This window comes from Bison bison, unplaced genomic scaffold (assembly GCF_000754665.1).
Source record: "Bison bison bison isolate TAMUID 2011002044 unplaced genomic scaffold, Bison_UMD1.0 scf7180017864118, whole genome shotgun sequence".
NCBI classification, from domain to species: Eukaryota; Metazoa; Chordata; class Mammalia; order Artiodactyla; family Bovidae; genus Bison; species Bison bison.
Window position 1 is genome coordinate 2215261 of NW_011494690.1, and position 24033 is coordinate 2239293.

At 35.0% G+C, this 24033-nt stretch overlaps 1 protein-coding gene across 3 annotated transcripts in view; it reads right to left on the reverse strand.

Annotated features, from left to right (window-relative positions):
- The window catches only part of AP4E1 (adaptor-related protein complex 4, epsilon 1 subunit), a 67643-nt gene that overhangs the window by 36188 nt on the left and 7422 nt on the right, over positions 1-24033 (reverse strand). For all 3 annotated transcript variants that reach the window (XM_010839493.1, XM_010839492.1, XM_010839494.1), the window contains 7 exons: positions 19796-19869; positions 17304-17425; positions 14542-14701; positions 12639-12805; positions 9621-9694; positions 3024-3146; positions 2811-2920 (listed from right to left, as the gene is read on the reverse strand). In XM_010839493.1, the coding sequence (XP_010837795.1) occupies positions 2811-2920; positions 3024-3146; positions 9621-9694; positions 12639-12805; positions 14542-14701; positions 17304-17425; positions 19796-19869 (830 nt within the window). The remainder of the gene's footprint in view (positions 1-2810; positions 2921-3023; positions 3147-9620; positions 9695-12638; positions 12806-14541; positions 14702-17303; positions 17426-19795; positions 19870-24033) is intronic.

Below are 24033 nucleotides of genomic sequence, written 5' to 3' on the forward strand. Positions count from 1 at the left end.
TGTCCATTGAGTCGGTGATGTCATCCAGCCATCTCATCCTCTGTTGTCCCCTTCTCCTCCTGCCCTCAACCTTTCCCAGCATCAGGGTCTTTTCAAATAAGTCAGCTCTTCGCATCAGGCGGCCAAAGTACTGGAGTTTCAGCTTCAACATCAGTCCTTCCAATGAACACCCAGGACTGATCTCCTTTAGGATGGACTGGTTGGATCTCCTTGCAATCCAAGGGACTTTCAAGAGTCTTCTCCAACACCACAGTTCAAAAGCATCAATTCTTCGGCGCTCAGCCTTCTTCACAGTCCAACTCTCACATCCATACATGACCACAGGAAAAACCATAGCCTTGACTAGACGAACCTTTGTTGGCAAAGTAATGTCTCTGCTTTTGAATATGCTAAATGGTCTCTCATGGATGGATAAGGTAGCGCAAGCACTTCAAAGTGCAGCAAGGCCTACTTTCAGAATCTCAGGTATCAAGGAAGAACTGTTTTATGGCTCCTCAGTGCTGAGGAATACACCTCTTGCTGCCTCAAGTAAGATGAAGAAAAACCATTACCAAAGTAAACTCCCATTTACCTGGCTTTCTGAGGCCCTATATTAAGGTTCCACAAATATCATAGTTCCCAGAATCAGTATGAAACAAAAGGCAGCAATAAGAAAGCATCCTTTACTAGCATTTCAGGATCAACAATATTAGCTGTAAAAGAATTTCTATGTACCCTACTTGTTAAATCTGTTCAGATTTCTTTAGGGTTCTTCCTAATTTTTCAATCCTTATACCCAGGACTTCAAGTACAAAGGATAACAGATTTTGAATTTTTTTTTTAAACTGCTCCAGTTAATCCTTAACACCATTTAAAATCTATAAATACATAGATCCCCCATCACTAGCTTTCCACTTATAAAGCTGTTTCAGACATCCTTCCTGTAGGCTCTGTAAGCCATGTATTTTAAGATAATGTACACCAAATTTAATTCCTACTCTAAGACTATGAAACTTAGCATTTCCAGGACTGAATGGGGCATTGTATTAGGAATTGCATGGCGGAAGGTCTTTTCTATTAACTCCCTCATGCTTTCTTTTGTCTTGTTATGAAAGAAAGGTAATACAATCAGGTAAAAGAGCATCCCAGACCCAAGCAACAGGTCACTCCATACCCCAGGACCAAAGTTCTTGCCACATAATTACTGATGGAGGTTAGATATGACAGTGGAATTAAGGAAACAGTACTACAGTGCCTTCTTTGGGCACCACTGATGCTCAGTATCCTCCCCAAAGAATTCAAACTTCTTTTCTCACTGCAGACCAGACCTGATAATTTTAGAAGTTGTCTGTTTCTCTTTAACTCTCATTTTTAAATTAAATCCCAATAATTAAGCACAGAACTAAGAAAACTGTACCCAAGTCAACCCTGTTCAACATACTACTTAACCACACAAAGAAAATGCATGCTCTGTATCCATTCAAAGTAGAAGAGTCATATAATTATTTGTTACTGTCCCTTGGCATCTTTGCATTTTTCTACAATGTCTACACATAGAAATTATCCATAAACTTTCTGGATTCATTCAAGGCAGGTAACTATTTTTTAGAAGATCAAAAATATGAATCCAAAATATATATGCATATATATTGCATATATGTAGATGGCAATTTCTCAGAAACATTATTTCAAAAATAGTACCTTTAGAATTCAACATTCATATTATTCAATGCAATAATGTTCTTTCAATGAACTTTTAATTCATTGCTTTTAAATAATTTAGATGTTTACTAGAATTTATCTTTTTATCTTCATTATTTTTAAAATCAGAAATAAAACAATCACTCTTCTTAATTAGGTCCCATAAACCATTTTAAATGAAGGTATAGAATCATGTCTGTACATGAGAATTACCAGATCTATCTAGAACACCCAAGCAGATAATGAAGCAATTTTATAAAAGGAAAAAGTTGAAAAAAATTAAGTAGATTTATACACCTTTCCTTCCAAGAAGTTCAAAACAGTTTAGGGATATCTTTACTAATTCTTTTTATTTTTTGGCCACACCATGCAGCATGTAGGATCTTAACTCCCTGGGCAGAGAGTGAACCTGTGCCCCTGCAGCAGTAGCATGGAGTCCCAACCACTGAAACTCCAGGGAAGTCCCTATCTTTATTAATTCTATCAACATTCTTACAGATTCAATAAGGAATAGAGTAGCCCATTTTATAGATGTCAAGGAAAATAATGAAAAAAATTAATTATCATAAATTATGTCTTAAAATTATACTAATAGGAAGAACTGGAAATAGAATTCTGGTCTTCTATTGACACAACCCTTGGACCAGTAAGATTCCTTGATAAGGGATCCTACACAGGTGTGTGCATGCATGTGTGCTGTCACTTCAGTTGCGTCCAACTCTTTGCAACCCTATGGACTGTAGCCCGCCAGACTCTTCTGTCCGCAGGATTCTCCAGGTAAGAATCCTGGAGTGGGCTACCATGCCCTCCTCTGGGGGATCTTCCTGACCCGGGATCAAACTCATGTCTCTTACATCTCCTGCATTGGCAGCGGGGGTTCTTTACCATTACCACCACCTAGTTACACCTTCCTAACTTCTCCAACTCACAATTTAAAACCATTCTTGTGGTTATTGATACAAGTACTTTTTAGAAAAGTCCCTTAAACTTCAGTAGAAAAAATAAAATGCATTCAAAAGTTAAAATACACACGTGTGCACATGCCCATAATTTTCATCTCTCTCCATAAGACCAACAAAATGTTTAAAAATTTTAACATTTCACATACACTACTCAAAATACCAGTTTACCTCTCTTTTAATAATGGGATCAGGATGATCTAAGCATTCAATTATTGTCATCTGATGTTGAAGAGCCAGAGTGGGATCCTGTTGGATAACATAGGTAAGAGCCTTCAGTCCTAGAAACAAAGATTAAATAACATAAAGTGACTTAAAATAAATATTCAGAAAATTTCAAAAAGCTCTCTTGGTAATTTCCATCAAAAGAACCAATTATCTTACCTAAATATTTGAGATTTATTTTAGGTGACAGAACAAACTTTCCAATGCATTTGGCAGCCTTCTCAAGCAATTCCGATTTAGGATAAATAGAATAGACTGTATGTACACATTCAAACAGAATAGCTAGAAAAATAAAATATTATAACTTCAGAGATCATAGTAAGCCATAATAAAAAATGTATCTGTGCAGAACTCCTAACAAAACAAACTAATCAGAAGGTCAGTTTTAGTCAAAAATCTTATGGAAATTTTTCAAAGATAAGAATTTTACTATTTTCAGGCTATATTCATCCATGCAACAAGTATTTTCTGAAACCTCCTATGAGTCAGACATTGTTCTACTAGTATGGATACAGCAGAGACAAACACCCTTACCCTCAAGAAATTCACATTCTAATGGGCACATAAGTAATATATTCATTACTCCTATATAAATAGATACTTCCAACACTCCTTGAATGCTTCAAAATAAGTTATTCTCAGGCAGTTTCTACCACTTATACACAAAAACTGGATATGTAGTTTATTTCCATGTGGTTTCAGCTCAGTTCAGTTCAGTTGCTCAGTTGTGTCCAACTCTTTGTGGTTTAGTTCAATATAATCATTTTAGGGTGCTCTAGCATTTATTTCAAAATTTTTATACTCAAAACTCAAGTCACTTTTTAAAAATTAACTTAAAAATTAACCTCCAAGGTTATAGAAAACCTACTGACATCTTGATAGTGTTCAAATTTGATTTTCTAGTCTCATCAAAGATCAGATAACTATAACAGATGATTAAAATGGACACTAAAATATTTTTCAAACTCTCTTAAAGATCAAGAGTGAAAGAGCTGGAGCTTGGTCATGGTAAAGAAGAATAATTTAGGCACCATTAAACAAAATAAGCAGACTTAAAAACAGTTCAACTGAGGGCTTCCTTGGTTGCTTAGATGGTAAAGAAATCTGCCTGCAATGCGGGAGACCCCGGTTTGATCCCTGGGCCAGGAAGATCCCCTGGAGAAGAGAATGGCAACCCACTCCAGTATTCTTGCCCTGGAGAATCCATCTCATGGACAGAAGAGCCTGGCAGGCTACAGTCCATTGGGTTGCAAAGAGTCAGACACAACTAAGCAACTAACACACATGGTTGAAGAATATCATATCTTTGAAAGAATCACTCCTGCTCTTTTTCCAAAAGTTTAAAACACAATAATCATTTATTCGTGTACAAGATATAAAATAGAGCCTGAATATTCAACTAGCTATGTTTTTTACACTGCTAAGTTGCCTATCAACTGATACACAGAAACATTTTGGGTAAAAAGTTTTACTAAAATAAATACTTTCTAAATAAGGAGAGAAAAGAAATTAGAAATAAGCATTTTTTAAGAAATAAACATCTCTTTAAGAAGTGAATAGACTTTAATTAAAGGAAAACCTATAAAGTCAACTGAACCTAAAAAGATCTTTGCAGATATTATGCTGTAAAGTCTTTACTCTGTGCTATGAAAAAGAGTTGACTTTGGACTTCCCCAGTAGCTCCGTGGTAAAGAATGTGCCTACCAAACCCCTGGCCCAGGAAGACTACATGCTGCAGAATAACTAAGCCCCTGCGCCACAACTATTGAGCCTGTGCTCCAGAGCCCAGGAACTGCAAGTCCTGAGCCCACATGCCCCAGCTACTGAAGCCCATGCACCCCAGAGCCTGTGCTCCCCAAGGGAAGCCACCACGATCGTAAGCCCTCCCACCGCAACTGAAGAGCAGCCCTCACTCCCAGCAACTAGATAAAAGCCCTCACAGCAATAAAGACCCAGCATAGCCAAAACAGTAAATACAATTCTTTTTTTTAATAGATTTGTTTTCAAAGAAAAATTTTTTCAAAAAGTTGACTTTATGACTTCATGAAGTAAACAGAGAAAGCCCTGGTCAATTAACTAATCAACTAAGGCAGGACTAGGCAAAATACCATTAAACCCAGCCTTCAGCCTATCTTTGTAAACTGTGAACTAAGGATGATTTTTATATTTTTTGAGATATAACTGATATATAAAATTATTAGTTTTAGGTGTACAATTACATTTTTAAAGGTTAAAAAAAAAGGAGAATATATGACAGAAACCTATACGACCTACACAAAACCTAAAAGAACTGCTAGTTTAGGTATAGAATAAAATTAATAGTTCAAAAAATACACTTATTTGTCAACTTAGGCATACACACAGACTCAGAAGTCACTCAGTCGTGTCCGACTCTTTGCGACCCCATCGATTAAAAATAGGTTTTTAAATTATTTTAAAATAATTTAGAGATTTTAAGACTGTTTATACTCCAACTCTACAAAAGTCTAAGTCCACAGATAAAAAAGCAGTCACTCCACTGTCTCCTCACTGCAGTGGTTAAAACGAAAGTGCCTCTGAGGACTTCTAAAGGAAAAAATACAATGTGGAGTTTTGCTTACTCCTCCAAAGCAACCTAGGTCCTAACCAAAATATCATTAAGTAAAAATTACCAAATTAATAATGTCCTAACATTTGTGACACACTGTGGCTTTATCACAGATATTTTGGGTAGGATTATGTACAAAATTTGAGGAATTCTACTGATTACTCTATCCTTCAGACTAGACTTTACTTACATTTTAAATAAGTTATCTACTGTCACCACTCTGGCAAGGAAATGGGGGTACCAGCCAATGAGGGTGGTAGTCCACTTTCTCCATTCTGCTTCCTTTAACACTTGGAATGGCAGGGGATGCTGCATCCTTCTGGATGGGGGATGAGGGTACCCTGTCTGGGAGAGGAAGGGGCACCCCAGTACTGCTCCCGATGTGACCTGTACTGAGAACAACGGAGTGACTCTAGTGTACCGGACCAGTAGAAAAAGCCCTGTCACTCTACTAAGTTTCCTCTACCACCACCCCAGGAAAGATAGGAGGGGTACCTCAATTGTTCTCTGTTCCTTGATGATGTAAAACCCAGGCTTCCCACACCATCTCCACTGGCAATGCCAGGGAGGGTCCCTCTTGACATACGGCAGGATCAAACTGCAGCTGCCCTCTTGGTCTTCACCACCGAGCTCCATGGGAGGGTTGGGGTACCTCATTATACCTGATGAGGATGGAAATCTTGATTCTTCATTCAGCCTTTGCTGCTCTGGGTAGTCCATAGTTTTTTCTATGTGGTGCTTGACTGCAATAGAAAAACTATTGTCTAAAAGTCTTCCATCTTGCTAGTCTGCCCTTTTTGCCTGAGTCCTCTGGCTAGAGAGTAGGCTTTTTTTCAGGGCATTTTTATCTGCACCTGTTGGCATTTTCAGACTGCTGGCTCTCCAGTAACCAGTTTGGGGCATACAAGGCAAAAAGAAAACCCAGGGTACTAACCTTGGAGTCATTCCTTACATGCCAATGTCCCTAATCAGTCTCCTTCATTTATCCACGTTTCAGAATCTCATGTGTTTATTTTACATATAATGTTCAAAGTTTTTAGGTGTACTTAGTGGGTAGAGTACACCTAAAGTACTTCTATCTACTTTCAATGGTTCTATCCCTTGTATTTCATTTTATATTATCTCTCAGTTTACTAAATAGTTTACTAAAAATGTCCTCTCATGTTATCAGTTTCCTGCCCAAAACTATCCCATATCTCCATATTTATACAATCCAAACTCTGTGGCTACCATAGGAGGACGTCCGCAATATACCCTTCCCACTGCTCCCACTATTAACTGTCCAATCGAGCTGGCAAGTCAGTTTTCTGAAACAGTGGGGTGTTTTAAACACCCCCACTTCTGCACCTTCTTTCATGTTCCCTTTGCCTAAAACTGCTTTTAACCTCCTTTCTGGCTATCTCAATCCTGTCTTTCAAGGTCCTATTACATCAATAAATCTTTAGGTGCCCTGAAGCCCACAGTGATCTTAACCACCTCTGGAATCCTGTAATATTTATTCCCTTTACCTCCCCTTTTACATTCTGCCTTATACTGGTATTATGCCTTCATATAAAAGTTATCTCCTCCATTATACTGTAAACTCCTTGAAGGCAAAGCTTACATTTTATACTTCCTCATATCCTCTACATCACTTTACAACGCCTGGCACATAGCAGATACACTCTAAATGCCTCTGATACGATTAATTTCTTCCTTTGACACTAAGGTAAGTTATAAAAATGAAACTTTAATTAAAATATGGTTTGGACTGAAACCCAATGAGATAACTGATCAAAAGTAAAATAACTTTCTCTTCTATTAATTCAATTAAAACATATTACTCACTGATTAACCCAGTGCCAGATACTGGGATATGCTAGCCAATAAGACAGAGATAGTCCCGGTCCTTATGAAGTTTATAATTTAATACTGATATGTTTAAGCAATAAAATATTTATATTAAGTTTACTAGAGAATACTCTACCACTGATAAATGTAAGCTATAAACTGTATTGGTACAAGTATGGGGGGAAATGCAGAACAAAGAGAAGTAAATAAAGGAAAAAAGAAAACAACAGAAACTAAGTTTCTCTGGCAAAGTTAAACACTGGACCAGTAGACTACAAGGAAACAAATTGTTAGCACTGGTCTCGTCAATCTTAATAAAAGAAGGATGTCCTAATGGAGAACATTAAAACTATTTCCTCAGGTATACAGTATTCTCTAAATGGAAAGGAACAGGTAACAGCAGTTATCTACAGGAGTAGGTGATAAGGGTTGAAGGGACACTTTACTGTCCACTGTATACCCTTTCATACCTTTTGATTTCTGAACCATGTGCATATATTACCTATCCAATAAAATAATTATATCTCAAACAATTTTTAATTTACTTTAGCTGCCTGGAAAAATTCTGACACTACTTTGGATTATTCCGACAGCTCCTAGCCAAACCACCCGCCTCAATAAGGATCATCCTTACCTCTGATGCCTTATTCTTCTCATTACATAATAAGATCCTGTGTGCATGCTAAGTCGCTGTCATGTCTGACTCTCTGCGACCGTACAGACTGTAGCCCACCAGGCTCCTCTGTCCATGGGATTCTCCAGAATCCAGGAGTGGGTTGCTATGCCCTCCTCCAGGGGATCTTCCCGACCCTGAGATCGAACCTGCAGTCTCTTACATCTCCTACATTGGAAGGCGGGTTCTTTACCACTAGCGCCACCTGGTAAGTCCCAATAAGATCCTAGATGCCATCAACTGTCCATTATACTAAACACTTAGAAGGGCAGGGCCTGTGTCTACCTTATTTTTCCTTTAATCTCCCACATTTAGCAGGGAGGAATATGTAAGTAAATCAACTCTTTCCTCAATCTGTATCTAGTTTAAAAATTAAGGTTTTGTTTTGTAGGAATTCAATAAATACTGGTTGAACAAATGAATACCATGCTTGTTACCTTAACTACCATTTATACATGCAAAACATAAATCTATCCTTCAAAATTTACTATCCCAATTCACTACCATGTACATTACTTTTTCTATACTAGTCTTACAGATGCAATCCTTTCTTCAGTTTTATTACAGTTAAAACCGGTTCAACTTCTACCCTCTAGTCTACTCTATGTTTCTACAACCATTATTCTTTAAGATTTGCAGTTTATCATTGCCTGAAAGAACAAATACTCCTCTCTATCCCCTATTTCATGGTATTTCACCAGATTAAGAAATGACTTCTCATTTGAGTTGTATTTCTCAATATCTCTTCTACTGCTCATCTCCACAGTAGGCAAAATTCAAAGTGTTTTACTTCTATCTCTTAAATACCTCAAAATATCCCACTTTCTTCAATAAGCTTTCTCAAGCTGATCAACAAAGAACTAAGAGTTCTTCCCTCTGGCTCTTACGACTAGTTACTTTTCTCAGTTCTTCTCCCTCCTCCCCCATTTTACTCTTGTTTCCTATCACTAAAAGACTTTTTAAAATTGTGTTTAATATAAATAGCTGCTGTCTCTTCATTACAAAGTTCATTATTCCATATCTATATATTCTTATCTATCTCAAATTCAACCTTTAGTTGTCTTCTTAAGTATCACTTTTTGAGAAAAGCCTTCCTTATCCTTCTGCTCAACTAAGAATAGCTGCCATATGCTCCACAGTACCCTGCAACTTGCCTCTGTAACATTCATGGTACCTGTCCCTTTCCATCTCTCTAGGCTATGAGCTCAATGATAAGACTGTTTTGTTCACAACTGTATTCCAAGCATCTTGCACAAGGACTAATAAATAATAAAACCTTAAATATTTGGTGACTAGATGACAGATTGCTTTATTTGAAAACTGTTTTCTTAAGTATGGAATAGATCTACTGGGTTATCTTCACTGTCAGATGCTTGATTGTTGAATCATCTATTGAACATTTTCAATAAAGAGACAATTTCTCTTTAAAAATGAAGTCTTTAAAAGAGAGACAATTATAATAGTCAATCTACATCAACATTTAAAACAATGTCATAATTTCAAATTATTTTTATTAGTTATTCAATACTTTCAATGAAAAATAATAACCCAAAACCACCTTAAAAATTAACATTTAAAATTTACTGGAATTCACAGTATTCTAACACAGATTTAGCTATAATACTGAAAACATTATTAGAGCAGCATTTACACAAATATTACCTACCATATGTGACATTGTGATTTAACTCAGCTCTTCGTAAGGATTCATCAAGAACATCATACATTAATTCACTTGTCCTGTTTAAAAGATATTTTATTTGCAGTAGAATTATAGTATTATAACCCAATAAAACATAGTTTTTCAAACTTCTCTCTCTTTAAAACTGAGGATCTACAGAAAAGAAGTGAAAGAAATTCATTTTATGAAGTTATGGGAATTTCACTTCTTAAATATTCCACTTTCACTTTTTTAAGAGTTTAACCTTCTGCTTTATCAAAGCTGACTAGCCAATGAGGAAAGTCAATCAACTCATTCCTCAATCTGTACCTACTTTAAATATGGTTATGGTTTTCATCTGATTGAACACTCTTTTATCATTTTCTTTGTAATATAATATTTCTACCTGTTTAAAATTACTATAGTAATACTTCACATATCCAGATTATTCCAGACAGTATATTTATATGTATTTTAAATACTTATTTTTAAAAAAATATTCAAGTATCAGTCTTTCTTTGAGCAGCAGTAGGTTCTTCAGAGAGAAAATTTTAACTTTCATTTATGTTAAATATAAAGAAATTATATTTTTGTGAAACTAACAAATTAATACCATTCTATGTCTTTATGGTCACAGATTACAGTTACAGTAACTGAGTTGAGGTAGAAACTATACAAAAATGCAGTGCCTTATAGACCCCTAGCACTCTGCCACTACGCCTTTTCTCCAGGTAAAAGTCCTCTCTAAAAGGCCAATGGTGAAAAATATGGCTTCTCAGCTGATATTTTCATATGTTTTGTGAAATCAAAACGCACTAATAGAAAAAAGCACCACCAACAAAGAAATACACAGTAGTTTCTTGTAGAAAAACTATACTACAAAACAAAAAGATCAAAATAATCTTGGGCTATACAAATCATCTATCATGTATGTTACAAGTTTCTGAGAAAATGTCTTCTTTTTTAAAAAACTATACAGCTATAAAACTCAATTTGAAGTGCATGTACTTTTATTATACCTTAACTGAAGTATACATATCAACTGAGAATTCAGAACCATATTTTAAAATCCCTTATTTTATTATGTAAGCATTTTTCCACAGACAACAGTCATATAGTAGACATTACAAATATTCCCCCCCCAAAAATCTGGTAATTCTACACTTAACATTACAGTGTAACTTCCCAATTTTAAAAGCCAATGTAGGAGTTATAATTAACCACACAAAATGTGGAAACATTTGCAGACATGATTGAGCTGAATGTTAATAACCTAAGAAGCAGAATGCTATAAAACACAAGAAAATACTCAAATAGATATAAAAGACCATAAACATAAGACTTGTCCAGTAAATTAATACTTACAATTAAATATATTAGAATCCTGTTATAAAATAACATTTTTACTTTGCCAAATTGAGCATATCATGTCTTAAGAAATACATGTTAACATAAAATCTCGTTAGAGTTGGGACAAAAAAGGAGAAAACATTTTAATGTCCACAACACTGTAAAAGAGACATATTCTTTACTCATTTAATTAAGCCTAATTTCTATTCAATTGAGCTCTCTGAACTCTGTAAACATATTCATTTTTGTATGTATTCTCCAAATGCATCCTTGAAGGAAAGGATGATAATGAGTTAATGAATTTAGTAAATTCACTAATGTCTACAAAGTAACTTTCTGACAACATATGATGGCATTAAATCTTTTTGGACCAATGAGATCTGAATGCATTACTATGAAATTAATGGTTTTAAAACAATTCTAGTGAGCTTCAACTAGAGCTCCACAATGGACAAACATTTCTAATGTGTGTGTCTGCTCCATCAACTCCAGGTTTTCACCCCAGGCTTCAATCAAGGTTGAGATTCATAAAGATAGAAAAAAGGAAAACAGCAATACCAAGAGTGATACAGCCCAGCTGGTGTTCATTAGAAGCTCACCAATGATGGGTTCTGACTTGAAGCTGAGAGGGCTTTACTAGGAGCAATAGCCTGGAGGACAATCCGGTAGTATGGCAAGACTAGAGAATTAGCAAATACATGTACCTTACTGTATAAAACAAAACCATACCTCTAGAGTCAGAATCTGATTAATATTATGTTCTCAAGATAGAAACACATCAGGGACTTCAGCCCATGGTCCTTGCTCTTGAGGGGAATAAATCGAGTTGCTTTCAAACAGCTCAGAAAAAAATTTTAAATAAAAATAATGTGTGCACACATGCACATACAGGAAGAGATAGAAAGAACGATAAAGCAAATATAAATAACTGATGAATCTAGGTAGAGAGCTCCCTGTATTATTCTTGGAAATTTTCTGGAAGTTTAAAAAACTACAGCAAAATTAAAAGTTACAAAACATATATGTAATTGGAAAGACATGAATAAAAAGTTTCACAAAATTATTGCCTAAAAAAAGTAATTCAGACAAAATGAATTGTTCCAGTATAGCAATAGTGTCAGCAAACTATAGTCTGCATGCCTAATCTGGCCAGATTGTCTGTTTTTATATTGGCTATAGGCTAAAATGGTTTTTACATTTTTAAATGGTTAAAAAATTCAAAAGAATAAGATTTCATGACACATAAAGTTTATATGAAATTCAAGTTTTAACGTCCATAAAGCTTTTTGGAACTGAGGTGTGCTCATTCATTTACATACTATCTATGGTTGCTTTTGAGCTATATACCACAGCAGAGTTAACACGTTGCAATAGACAACATATAGCCCACAAAGTCTAAAATATTTATAATCTGGCTTTTTATAAAAAAGCTTCCCAACTTCCAAACTAGAATGATTCAGAAAGTTTCACAGAAGATATGGAGCTCCAAAGTTAACTTTTTCTGTGAGTGGACTTAGATAAGCAGAAAGCCAGGATTATCTCAACAAGCTGAATTTATACACTTCTTACAGTGGCTTACTTATCACTACTAAGTCAACTAAGCATTGGGAGAATTTGGTTTATCATGAACCTTTACATGGCTAAAGCCTATCAAATTTACTTAGAAGAGTTTACCTTTGATCATCTTTTCCTAGAAGTCCTAGTATTCTCAACAACTGAATTTGTAACCATGGTGCTGGTACGCTGTGGTAATTGAAATCTACTGGGAGCTTTCCTCCAACCACTTGCTTCAAGATCGTTACAAAACTCCCAGTCAAGTCTTTATATGCAGATGAATTCTCCTATATTCAAAAAATAAAACAAAAAAACTTTGTTAATAACAATATCTCAAAAATAAAACAGACCTGCTTGAAATGCTATGCAGAATCTAACTTAGTATATGCTCATTTACAAGTCTCATGTTCACATTTAATGAAACAGTCCTCTGATTTGTGTAATTCCTTCCACAATGAAACTCTTCTGGTGACCAGATTCAGAAGTGAATCATGCCCCTAAAAGTTTCCACCATTCCCTACTTGTCCCACACACCAGTTTAATTACCTTTCCAAAGTTCGATAATTATATCTTAGAACTTTTAATAGCTAGTATCAGCAATTAAAAATTGAAAAGAAAAAAAGCAGTAATCTCTCTACTTTAGATGAAAATCAAGGCCTGTTTGCAATCTCTGAATTTTGTTTGCAAAAGACTTCCCTTGTAATTGAACTAAATTATCCTCTGGGTGGAAGAGCACAACCAACATTACTCGAACATTCAAAACTCCCCAAATCATCAAGCCTGCTTATTAAAAATTAATTAACTGTATAGTATTTAAACATATTTGTGATTCTGAATGAGTGTGCCTTGATTATCTATCAGACTACTCTCTCAGACATAGGAAATTTTTTCATCTTATATTGTTTAATGAAGTATAGTTGACTCACAATATTATATTAGTTTCAGGTGTACAACATAGTGATTCAACATTGTATATATTACAAATTGATCACAACTGTGGTCTAGTAACCATCTGCCTGAATTAGGGAAAGTAAATATGTACTCCTCAAAATGAATGTTAGACTCTTCACTGTAATTTTTATAGTATCAAGGACAAATTTTTGGAAGAGAAATAATAGCTCTCTGAGAGTTTAATAAATGTCAGAGGAAAATAAGATTTAATGTCAATTATCTATTTATACCATACTACTTTGGAACACACAATGCATAAAAGTAAAGACAACTTTCAGTTTGCATAATTTTAAATTTATTTCAATAGCATTATGAGATATGATGAAATCGCTCACAAATATATACTTTCAGACACAAAAGGTTTCAGGCAATACACTGGGGCTGAATTAGTATAAACCCATATTGCCATTTAGAAAAAAATTTTTACTATAACATTTAATCCTCCTTCCTCCTCTAACACAGAATCAATGTATGGAATCAACACAATAGACCAGGGGTCCAACTCTGAGATCTAATGCCTGATGATCTGAGGTGGAGCTGATGTAATAATAATAGGAATAAAGAGCAAAATAAACATAATGTGCTTGACTCATCCCCAAAATCACCCTCCCCAAAATCACCCTCCCCCTCCCCAACCCATCCAAAAATTGTCTTCCACAAAACTGGTCTCTAGTGCCAAAACAATTAGGGACTGCTTCTGCAGACTGTGCCTTACACATTCCCCACCAGCTCTCCTCACTTTAGAAGCTGTTGTAAGTATCCCATGAAGCTGTATAAAAAGGAGCCACTTCTTGAAAATCCACAAATCTGCAAATTTCAACCACCTTCCAGAGCTACCATTTTTCCATGCTTCTTTCATAACATGAAAACATTTCAGGCATTTAAAAAAGACTAAGTCTAGAATGTGTCTGCAACTCATGCTATTAACAACATGCAAAAATTACTATTAAAGGGTCAATAATACAAACTTAAATGTGACGCATTTTACTGAAAAATATGAGTTTTCTTTTAATTACACAGTTATATTTTTCTAATGATAGCTACTCAGTAACTTCTCAAAATGTCAACTGACCTTAATCATCCTAAGGTATATGTGCAAGGAAGCAGCCATGACTCCAACATCTCGATCACAAAGTGCTTTCCGAAACTTAACATGGATATGCTGTACTTGATTAGGAGCAATGAGGTAAAATTTATATAATGCCAGAACAGCTTTTCTTCGTATAATCTCCCTAAAGATAAAAAATAAAATCTAAATAAACCATCTGGAAATATCAGACATTTAGGCTGAAAAGATTACGGACCAGATGATTTCAAAATACCAGCTATTACTTTAATCTAAAAAAAGAGAGAGAATTACCCATTTATTGTTAATTTTTATTCTAATTTACCAAATTATAAAATAGTGGTTATCTCTAGGAGGTTATCTCTAGGAGGTTACCTCAAGAGACTTTAAGTCTCCATGTTATGTATTTCTTTAGTTACAACATTCTTTGATAACAAGCATATATTACTTTTGAAACTAAAACAAAGCAAGAAAGATAAACAAATTTCTTAATTCCCAAATTCCATTTCTGAAAGCCATATCTCTAAAGATTGGGAAGAGAATAAATAGTAAGTTTAAATGAGTAAGAGGTAATTTCAGCTAGTAATATTAAACAGTCTCTTCATTAACATTAAAGTCTCCTTAACATTTCAGCTTTTTATATTTCTTTTTTTATATCATGGGTAAACATACTCCAAATACTTAAGTGGGGCAGGGGAGTATAAGGGGGACTTACATTAAAAGCTGTTACTCCTCTCCTTGCCCAGCTCATGTTTCAAAAACCTCATTACAATGAGGAGGAAAGTATACACAAGTCGTGCACTTCATTTGTAACAGATAATGTCTAGCACACAAGAAGCAAAAATAAAGAGTTGCTATCCTGTGAACACAATGTCATTTTCAAGGAATTATATTCTTGTTTTTCTCTCTCATGCCTGTTTCCACATGGCTCATATCTGCAGATAATGCTGGCAGTGCTCACAACAGCAGTAGTGAAGTATTTACTTTCAGGATTCCTTAAGACATATTTCTGATACCTAAAATCATAGAATCTCAAAACTGAGATTATTCAATGCAATCCTCTGTGTTCCATTCAAGAATACCTTTTATAATATTCCTAACAAATGGTCATCCAGCTTCTGCATTAACAAGCAACCCATTATCTTCCTGGGTAAACTATGTCATGATGGAAAATCCTTTTCACATAAAAAGAAAGCAGATTAACAACAGATTTGCCACTAGTATTAATATTATGGTAACTGGAATCTACATCCCAAAGTGTTGCTATAGGGTATTAACCAATCTGAGTTCCAGGACACAGTAAATAAATGAGGTGAGGAAAAAGAATACAAACCCTCATCAGGCTCAGGAATCCCTTGGTCTGGCCCAAAATGGTGGCAATAACACAAGGTATCAAAAAACCTGGATTTGGGCTGTAGGTCTGGCATGTGAAAATACAACCAAGGATTCAAAAGTCAAGTCCAACCCCTGTCTCACAGCTTCGTCGTGACATCTACTGGCCTATCTGTAGCTGTGGCCCACAACTCTGTCTTTAGCTCTTTACTCCACAGCGAGGAAGTAGGTATGGCCATAATTGCAAAAGCAGAGTTTCAGAAAGTCTAAATTCTAACTAGTACAAGACAGGAAAAGCCAGGATTTGAAATGAGAGTAGATGGGAAGCAATATGCAAAAAATTGAGAGGGTAAATGGGAAGCAACAAGGAAAAAATTCAAATCTTTCTCAGAAAGATTTCATACAAAGGGTAAGTACGGCTACCACAAAACAGTGGTGGTATGGAAAAATTTCATAAAAATATGCTCAGCTATGATAGACCAACTTCTAAATAAAGAAAGGCTAATATTTCATTTCCAGTAGTTAACTGTCCATGCCCATCATTTGTTCTAAACACCGATTCAACACAAACAAAACAAGTCTGAAAAATCTATGAAGTTACTCCATAATTCTCAGTAAGAGCTATCATTTTTAGCTGGAAGATTCATGGCCCAAGATTTCTTAAAGAACACAGACCATAAGACAACATTTTATAATCTTAGAACACTAAAAATGTTGACTTAAAAAAGCATAGAAATAAAGAGATATTATACAGGTAACAAAAAAAAAATCTTTAACAAAAATATGTATACAATAAAGTACCACAATCACAAATGAAAAATGGCTAGTGACTAAACATTTTCCTAGCTATAAAGGTTATGAAATCAAGGGGCTTGAGCAAAAACAAAATAATTCCAAGTTTGGAAAAAATACTAATCAAGTTAATAAGGAGAGAGTTGAGGAATCATTCAAAATTAGCAAAATACTACAAGTTAAGGTTCATTTGTATATATCCTGCTAAAGCTGCAGTTTTGATATAAAAGCATTTCCAGTACATTGAAGCTATGGATTCATGGCATCTGAACCACTTCCAAATGTTTTCCATTATTTCACTTTATAAAACAACTTTGTGAGAACTAAGGAGCTTCAATCAACCCCATATAGCCAAGGGAAAAACAGGACCACTGAGAGTTAGCAGCAGAAGTGGAAAGAGAGCCAAGGATTCCTGATGGTAAGCCTCACTGTCTCAGTTTTACTTTAGAAAGCTGCCTAACATTTTTCTAAACCCACATAAAAATAAAGGACAGTGCTATTGGGGATTTTTGTATTATACCTGGCAGTCAAAGAATATCCTCTATCCTGGTAGCATTAAATCAAAGTTAGAATAAAATTTTTAGTATAAATTTTTCTTTTGAAATACACAGTGTAGACACCTATCCAAAAAAGAATTTACTTACTTAGAATGTTGAAGTTTATCTTCTATCAATGGAAGAACAGCTGGAATCATTTCTCGGGGGAAAATCTGGCTGACGATAGTAAGTGCCATACATACTTCTACTAGGTTAGTGCTCTGCAAGTCCTGACATAATTATTAAGCAAAGAAAACATTCAGTGCAAATTCTGAAACTAGGGACAGTGAGCTCAACATTGCAATGGTCCTATACACTTAATACGGTAGTTTTCAACTAATTTGTCCATTTAGGAATACCTTGTATTTTATAGGAATATCAGTGTTTCACTTGCCTTAATAGAGTCAATAGATAAAGACAGCCCAAAAGTAACCGATCTAAAGGAAACTATATTTCTGTTCTGACACTGATCAAAGTAGTCTTCTTTACTACAGCCTTTAAAACTTTTCTAAACCAGTAACAAAAAAAATTTTATGAATTTTTATTGTTAAAGCAATGAGTGGAAGTTTAAAAGGAAGCAATTTTTTAATACATACTATAAAATGTATGCATTTATATATACTTATATAAGCACAAAGTTTATAAACTATTTTAATAGAAACTGAAACTACGTTTTTGAAAGTTTGGAAAGGTTTAAAGCCACTAGTGACCTTAAGAGAATATATGACTTAAAATTCAGAAAGTACTACACACACACACACTCTCTCACATATCAGAAGAAATAAGATAAACACGAAAAAGCTCAACAATTCAATTATACTTCATTACCAATTTTGTCTAAAAGTTTAACAGAAAAAAATATTGCATGTGGATTAAATTGTTTTTATTATCATACATTTCAGTTACCCAATTATACTCTATTCTCCTTTAAATTGACTTTTAGAGTTTAAAAGACTTCAATTATTCAGTTTATATTATATCCCTTTAAAATTGATCCTAGAAAAAAAGACAATAGCATGGAAAATGCATCTGACTAAGAGTCTGGAGATCTAAATTATAGTTCTAGTTCCAGCTCTGCTTTTTTTTTTATTTATTCTTTTACTAAAGTATAGCTGATTTACAATATAGTATTAGTTTCAGGTGTACAGCATAGTGATTTAGAAAATTTTTGCAGATTATACTCCATTGTAGGCTATTATATGATAAATGGGTATAATTCCCTGTGCTATCCCTTTCCTTATCTATTTTATATACAGTAATTTGTTATCTATTAATACCATACTCCTAAGTTGTTCCTCCCCTCTCTCCCTATGGTAACCCCAAGTTCATTTTCTGTCTGTGAGTCTGTTTCTATTTTGCATTTCCATTCATTTGTATTATTTTTTAGACTATACATATAAGTGATATCATACTGTATTTGTCTTTCTCTGTGTGACTTATTTCACTAAGCACAATATTCTCTAGGTTCGTCCACATTGCTACAAATGGCAGTATTTCACTGTTTTTAATACCTGAATAATATTCTATTATGTATATATACCAAGTCTTTTTAATCCAATTGTCTGTTGATGGGCACTTGGGTTGTTTCCATGTCTTGGCTACTATAAATAGTCCTATGAACACTGAGGTTATGTACCTTTTTAAGTCAGTGTCTTCGTTCTGTCCAGATAGAAACCCAGGAGTGAAACTGCCGGATCATATGGTAGTTCTTTTTTAGTTTTTTAAGGAATCTCCATACTGTTTCCCATAGTGGCTGACCAATTTGCATTCCCACCAACCATGTATAAGGGTTCCCTTTTCTCCACATCCTTGCCAACTCTCCACATCCTTGCCAACATTTATTTTTCACAAACTTTTTCACAATAGCCATTCTCAATGAGGTGATACCTCACTGTGGTTTTGATTTTACTTCTCTAATAATTAGTGACGTTGAGCATCTTTTCATTGCCTGTTAGCTATTTACATGTCTTCTTTGGGAAAATGTCTATTCAAGTCTTCTGCTCATTTTGTGACTACGGTTTACTTTTTTTATATTGAGTTGTATGAGTGTTTGTATATTTTGAATATCAAGCCCTGTCAGTCCCATCATTTGCAAATATTTTCTCCCATTTCGTAGGTTGTCTTTTCATTTTATCAGTTACTTCCTTTGCTGTGCAAAAGCTTTTAAGTTTAATTAGGTCCCATTTGTTTATTTTTTGCTTTCTATTTATTCTGCCTTAGGAGACTGATCCAAGAAAACCTCGCTACAATTTATGTCAAAGAGTATTCTACCTACGTTCTCTTCTAGGAGTTTTATAGTTTCAGGTATTACTTGTAGATCTTTAGACCATTTTGAGTTTATTTTCCTTAACTCTGCTTTTTTAAATGAAACCACTATAACAGCAGCAGTAGCAAATGATATTCTGTACAGTGTTTCATTCGACCCTTACAACTTGGTTAAGTTCTATTATTATCCTCATTCTACAGATGCAGAAACCGATCTAAAAGATCTTTCCAATAAACGCATTCTGCAAGCCTACATTCTTTCAAAAATATAAAAACTGTCAAATGCCTGATGGAATAATTTAAGACTTTATATTAACCAGCATACAATACAGTACCTTTACAACTGTGTTCACAAGGAGAAGCAATAGTTCATGACTTTCATGTAGAAATAAAGATACAGCCAAATAACCTTAAAATTTGAGAGAAAAAGTCTCATTAACACCCGTCAAAAATTAACTCTTCTTAAGAAGTTAAACAAAGCAATAATATATTCCAAAGTTTGAATGTCAAAGACAGAGTTACAGGTAAATATTAAAACAAATAGTAAAATAAGAAGGTTCAAAAAAATTCAGTAAGGAAGATTTCAGGTGTTCTTCATCCTGAAGTCTTTCATAATTAGGTATTTCACAGGATATAACTAAAATGGAAAAAAGGTTATGTGTACCAGCTTAAAGTCCTATAAATGACATTAGGAATATATACCTTCTATCTTCTGTGCAAATTTCTACATAATCAATCAAAACATTTTGTCTTGTAGCCAAATACAATTATCCAAAAACTAACAGCTGTTATAGTTAATAGTGAGTTACCAGCTATCTGTATTACTGAATGAGCTATTTAATACCAAACCATATGACATAAATCATACATTAAGCCACAAGAAATACCTTGTTTTCTCAGTTTGAAGATAAACTATTGAGTGAATAGATGTTGAGGAAAAAAACACTGTCTACCACATTAAATATACTCATTGACTTAAGCACTTTTAATAATATCAAAACATTAAAAAGTACATCTTAAAATTGAGGAAGTACTTTAATACCATGACAAATACCATGTGTATGGAATCTGGATGCCCCATTTCATTTTCCTGTCACCCTTCATATTGATAACATTTGTTAGACAGTTGCTATGGGTCAAATACATTACAAGCTTATTGAATCTTTACAATAACTATATGAGGTATATATTATTATTATCCCCAGTATAAAAGGCCCCAAAAGGATAACTGCCCAAGGTCTGCAGCTACTACATGGTGGAGCCAGGACTACAACCAAGCCAGTAGGAGTTAGGTCACGTTTTTAACCCTTATGCCATTCTGTTTCTTCAGTCTCCCTTGAGACCCGATTCCCTGTTTCCCATCCCCATTGTTTTTCATTCTTTTCAATTCTTTCAGCCCTTTTATTAGGGATTCTAAGGTTAACTATCCCTATCACTACCCAGCATTCATACTGTCTGTGCCTGTTGTGGAAAGTGGGAAAATGTCAGAAATTTCCTGTTCTCATAACCAAGCATCTTCACTGAAGGTCAGAGGAACAGAGCTATCACTCCCATAATCAGGACAGAGAAAAAAGAACAAACCAGGACCAGGGAAGAGAAAAACCCTAGACAGTATTTAAAGCAGAGATTACAGGAGCGGGGAACACATGTATACCTGTGGCTGATTCATGTTGCTGTATGTCAGAAACCATCACAATACTATAAAGTAATTATTCAATTAAAATAAATAAATTTTAAAAAACAAATAAAGCAGAGATTACATCTTATCAGACTACATCTGTTCAGCAAAGATATTATCCACACTTAAGTCACTAGTACCACAATGCAAGAAGATTAACAAACTAATCCAAAGACCACCTTGAAACCTTACAAAAAACCTTAAATCTGTGTCAAAGAATGTCCTATTTTGACAACCAGAGAAAACAGGGAAACTATTTTGATAATCCAGAAACAGGGGGAAAAGATATTCTGTGACTCAAAAAATTAAAAAGACTTCAGGAAAAGAAGACTTCCCTGGTGGCTTAGACAGTAAAGCGTCTGTCTACAATTCAGGAGACCCAGGTTCAATCCCTGGGTTGGAAAGATGCCCTGGAGAAGGAAATGGCAACCCACTCCAGTACTATTGCCTGGAAAATCCCATGGACAAGGAGCCTGGTAGGCTACACTCCATGGGGTCACAAAGAATCGGACACAACTGAGTGACTTCACTTTCACTTTCTTTTTCAGGAAAAGAAATAACAACAACTATGATTATAAAGTACATTTGCTATGATTAAGAGTGAGCTATAGGATAAGAATACAGGCTTTAGGGACTTCCCTGATGGTCCAGAGGCAAAGGCTCCATGCTCCCCAAGCAGAGGGCCCAAGTTCGATCCCTGGCCAGGGAACTAGATCCCATATGCCACGATCCCTCGAGCCATAGTGAAGATTGAAGATTCCTGGGTGCCACCACTAAAACCCCAGCACAGCCAAATAAATAATAAATTAATTAAAAAAAAAAAGAATACAGGCTTTGATTCATAGAAACTTGGGTTCATATTTTGGCTCCACCATTTAATAGCTCTATGACCTTCAACAACTGACTTCCTTTCTGAGCTTCAGTTTTCTCCTCTGTAAAGTGAAATACCATCTCACAAGATAAAGCACCTAACATAATACTTAACTTAGTGGATACTGAGATTTATTTATTCAACAATATTCATGTGAAAAACAATAAGGCATTATCTATCAGACAAAGCACCAAAGTTAGCCATAGAAATCTCAGAGGAGTAGATGATGCAGAAGTACTAAAATCAAGATATAAAAGATTTAAATGCTACCTTACAAAACAAGGGCTTCCCTTGTGGCTCAGCTGGTAAAGAATCTGCTTGCAATGCGGGAGACCTGGGTTCGATCCCTGGGTTGGGAAGATCCCCTGGAGAAGGGAAACGCTATCCACTCTAGTATTCTGGCCTGGAGAATTCCATGGACTGTATAGTCCATGGGGTTGCAAAGAGTCAGACATGGCTGAGCAACTTTCACATCACGTTAAAAAAACAAAACTTCCAGTCATTAGCACACATAAAGAACATCTGATACCCACAAACATGTCTCTCTAGGTGGCAAGAAAATACTTTCCTAAGAAAGACCATGAATCTCAATGAATCTGGGGTCTCCTTAGCCAGTTTAACTATGAAATAACACATGTACAAGGTCATTCACTGCAACATTGGTTATGAGAGCAAAAAACAAAAGACAAACTCATATATCCACCAATAGAGACTTGATTGAAAATACTGTGGTATATCCACCCACCCAATGAAAACTATGCAACTGTATAAAAATACAAAGATATCAAAACAAGGTGTAGAATAATCTCTACAGCAAGCCATTTGTTGTGTAAGAGAGAATATATAAATGTGTACTTGTTTGCTTATTTTCAAAAAGAAGCAATGGAAAGATTAATCAGAAACTAGTGAAAATAGTTATTCATGGGGTAAGGGGCAAACCTCATACAGGAGCTAGAAATAAAAGTAAAAATTTGACAAATCAGAAATTTGTCTGATTATACCTTTTTGTCAGGTCTTAACTTTGGACCATGTAACACAAGTAATTTTTACACATTTTAAAAATAAAACAGAGAATTCCCTAGTGGTCCAGTGGTTAGGACTTGGCGCTTTCACTGCTGGTCTGGATTCAAACCCTGGTCAAAGAACTAAGATCCCGCAAGTTGCACAGCATAGCCATAAGTAAATAAATTTAATTGAAAATGAAAAAATTACATGAAAGTCTAAAAAGAAAAAGACAGCAACAGATGTACAAAGTATTGACTATCTATTGTTTTCAAAATTTCCTGCTGTCAGAGATTTTACAATTAGGTTGGAGAAGACAAACAGATGGTAGGAGCCACCTGAGTGATCACAGAAGAGTTAAAACTTGGTTTGAAATACAGAAAGGGAGAGATAGGCTGCCAGAGGCCACTGTACTTGGAGAGAAGAATATAACGAAAGACAGAAGAGTATTTTTGGTGAAGTGAGGTTCAACAAGTAGAATGCTGTGTGAGGATAGTCTCAGAATCTTTTACCAAGACATCTCCACCCTTCCCCATCATCTGACAGCAAGGGTCAATATAGCATAAGAAGGTTGGTCCCCAACAAGGTAACAGTAGCAACTTCTTTGAATAAAGAATACGTTCTACTCCTATGTTATTCTAAAGTGCTTGCTCCTTAAGTTTCTGATATGAAGCTGAAGCTATAAGAAAACAAGCTTTAAGTCTTTGAAAGGAGTTTTACTAATAGCCTTGAAGGCTAATTATAGAGATAACAATTTTTAAAAGATACCTGAAATCCTTATAGCTAACATTTGTGAAACTAAGAGCAAGACAGCTAAAATTATTCACAGCAATTTCAGTCTTATTCTATAAAAAACCATATCTGATCATTAAACTGATGAAACTGAATAGACTTTTTAAAATCAGCTTTACTGAAGTATAATTTACATACAAGAAAAGTCATCCTTTTAAGGGTATAGTTCAGTGAGTCTTGACAAAGTCATCTAACCACCATCCTAAGAACAAACAACTTTTAATCTTCTA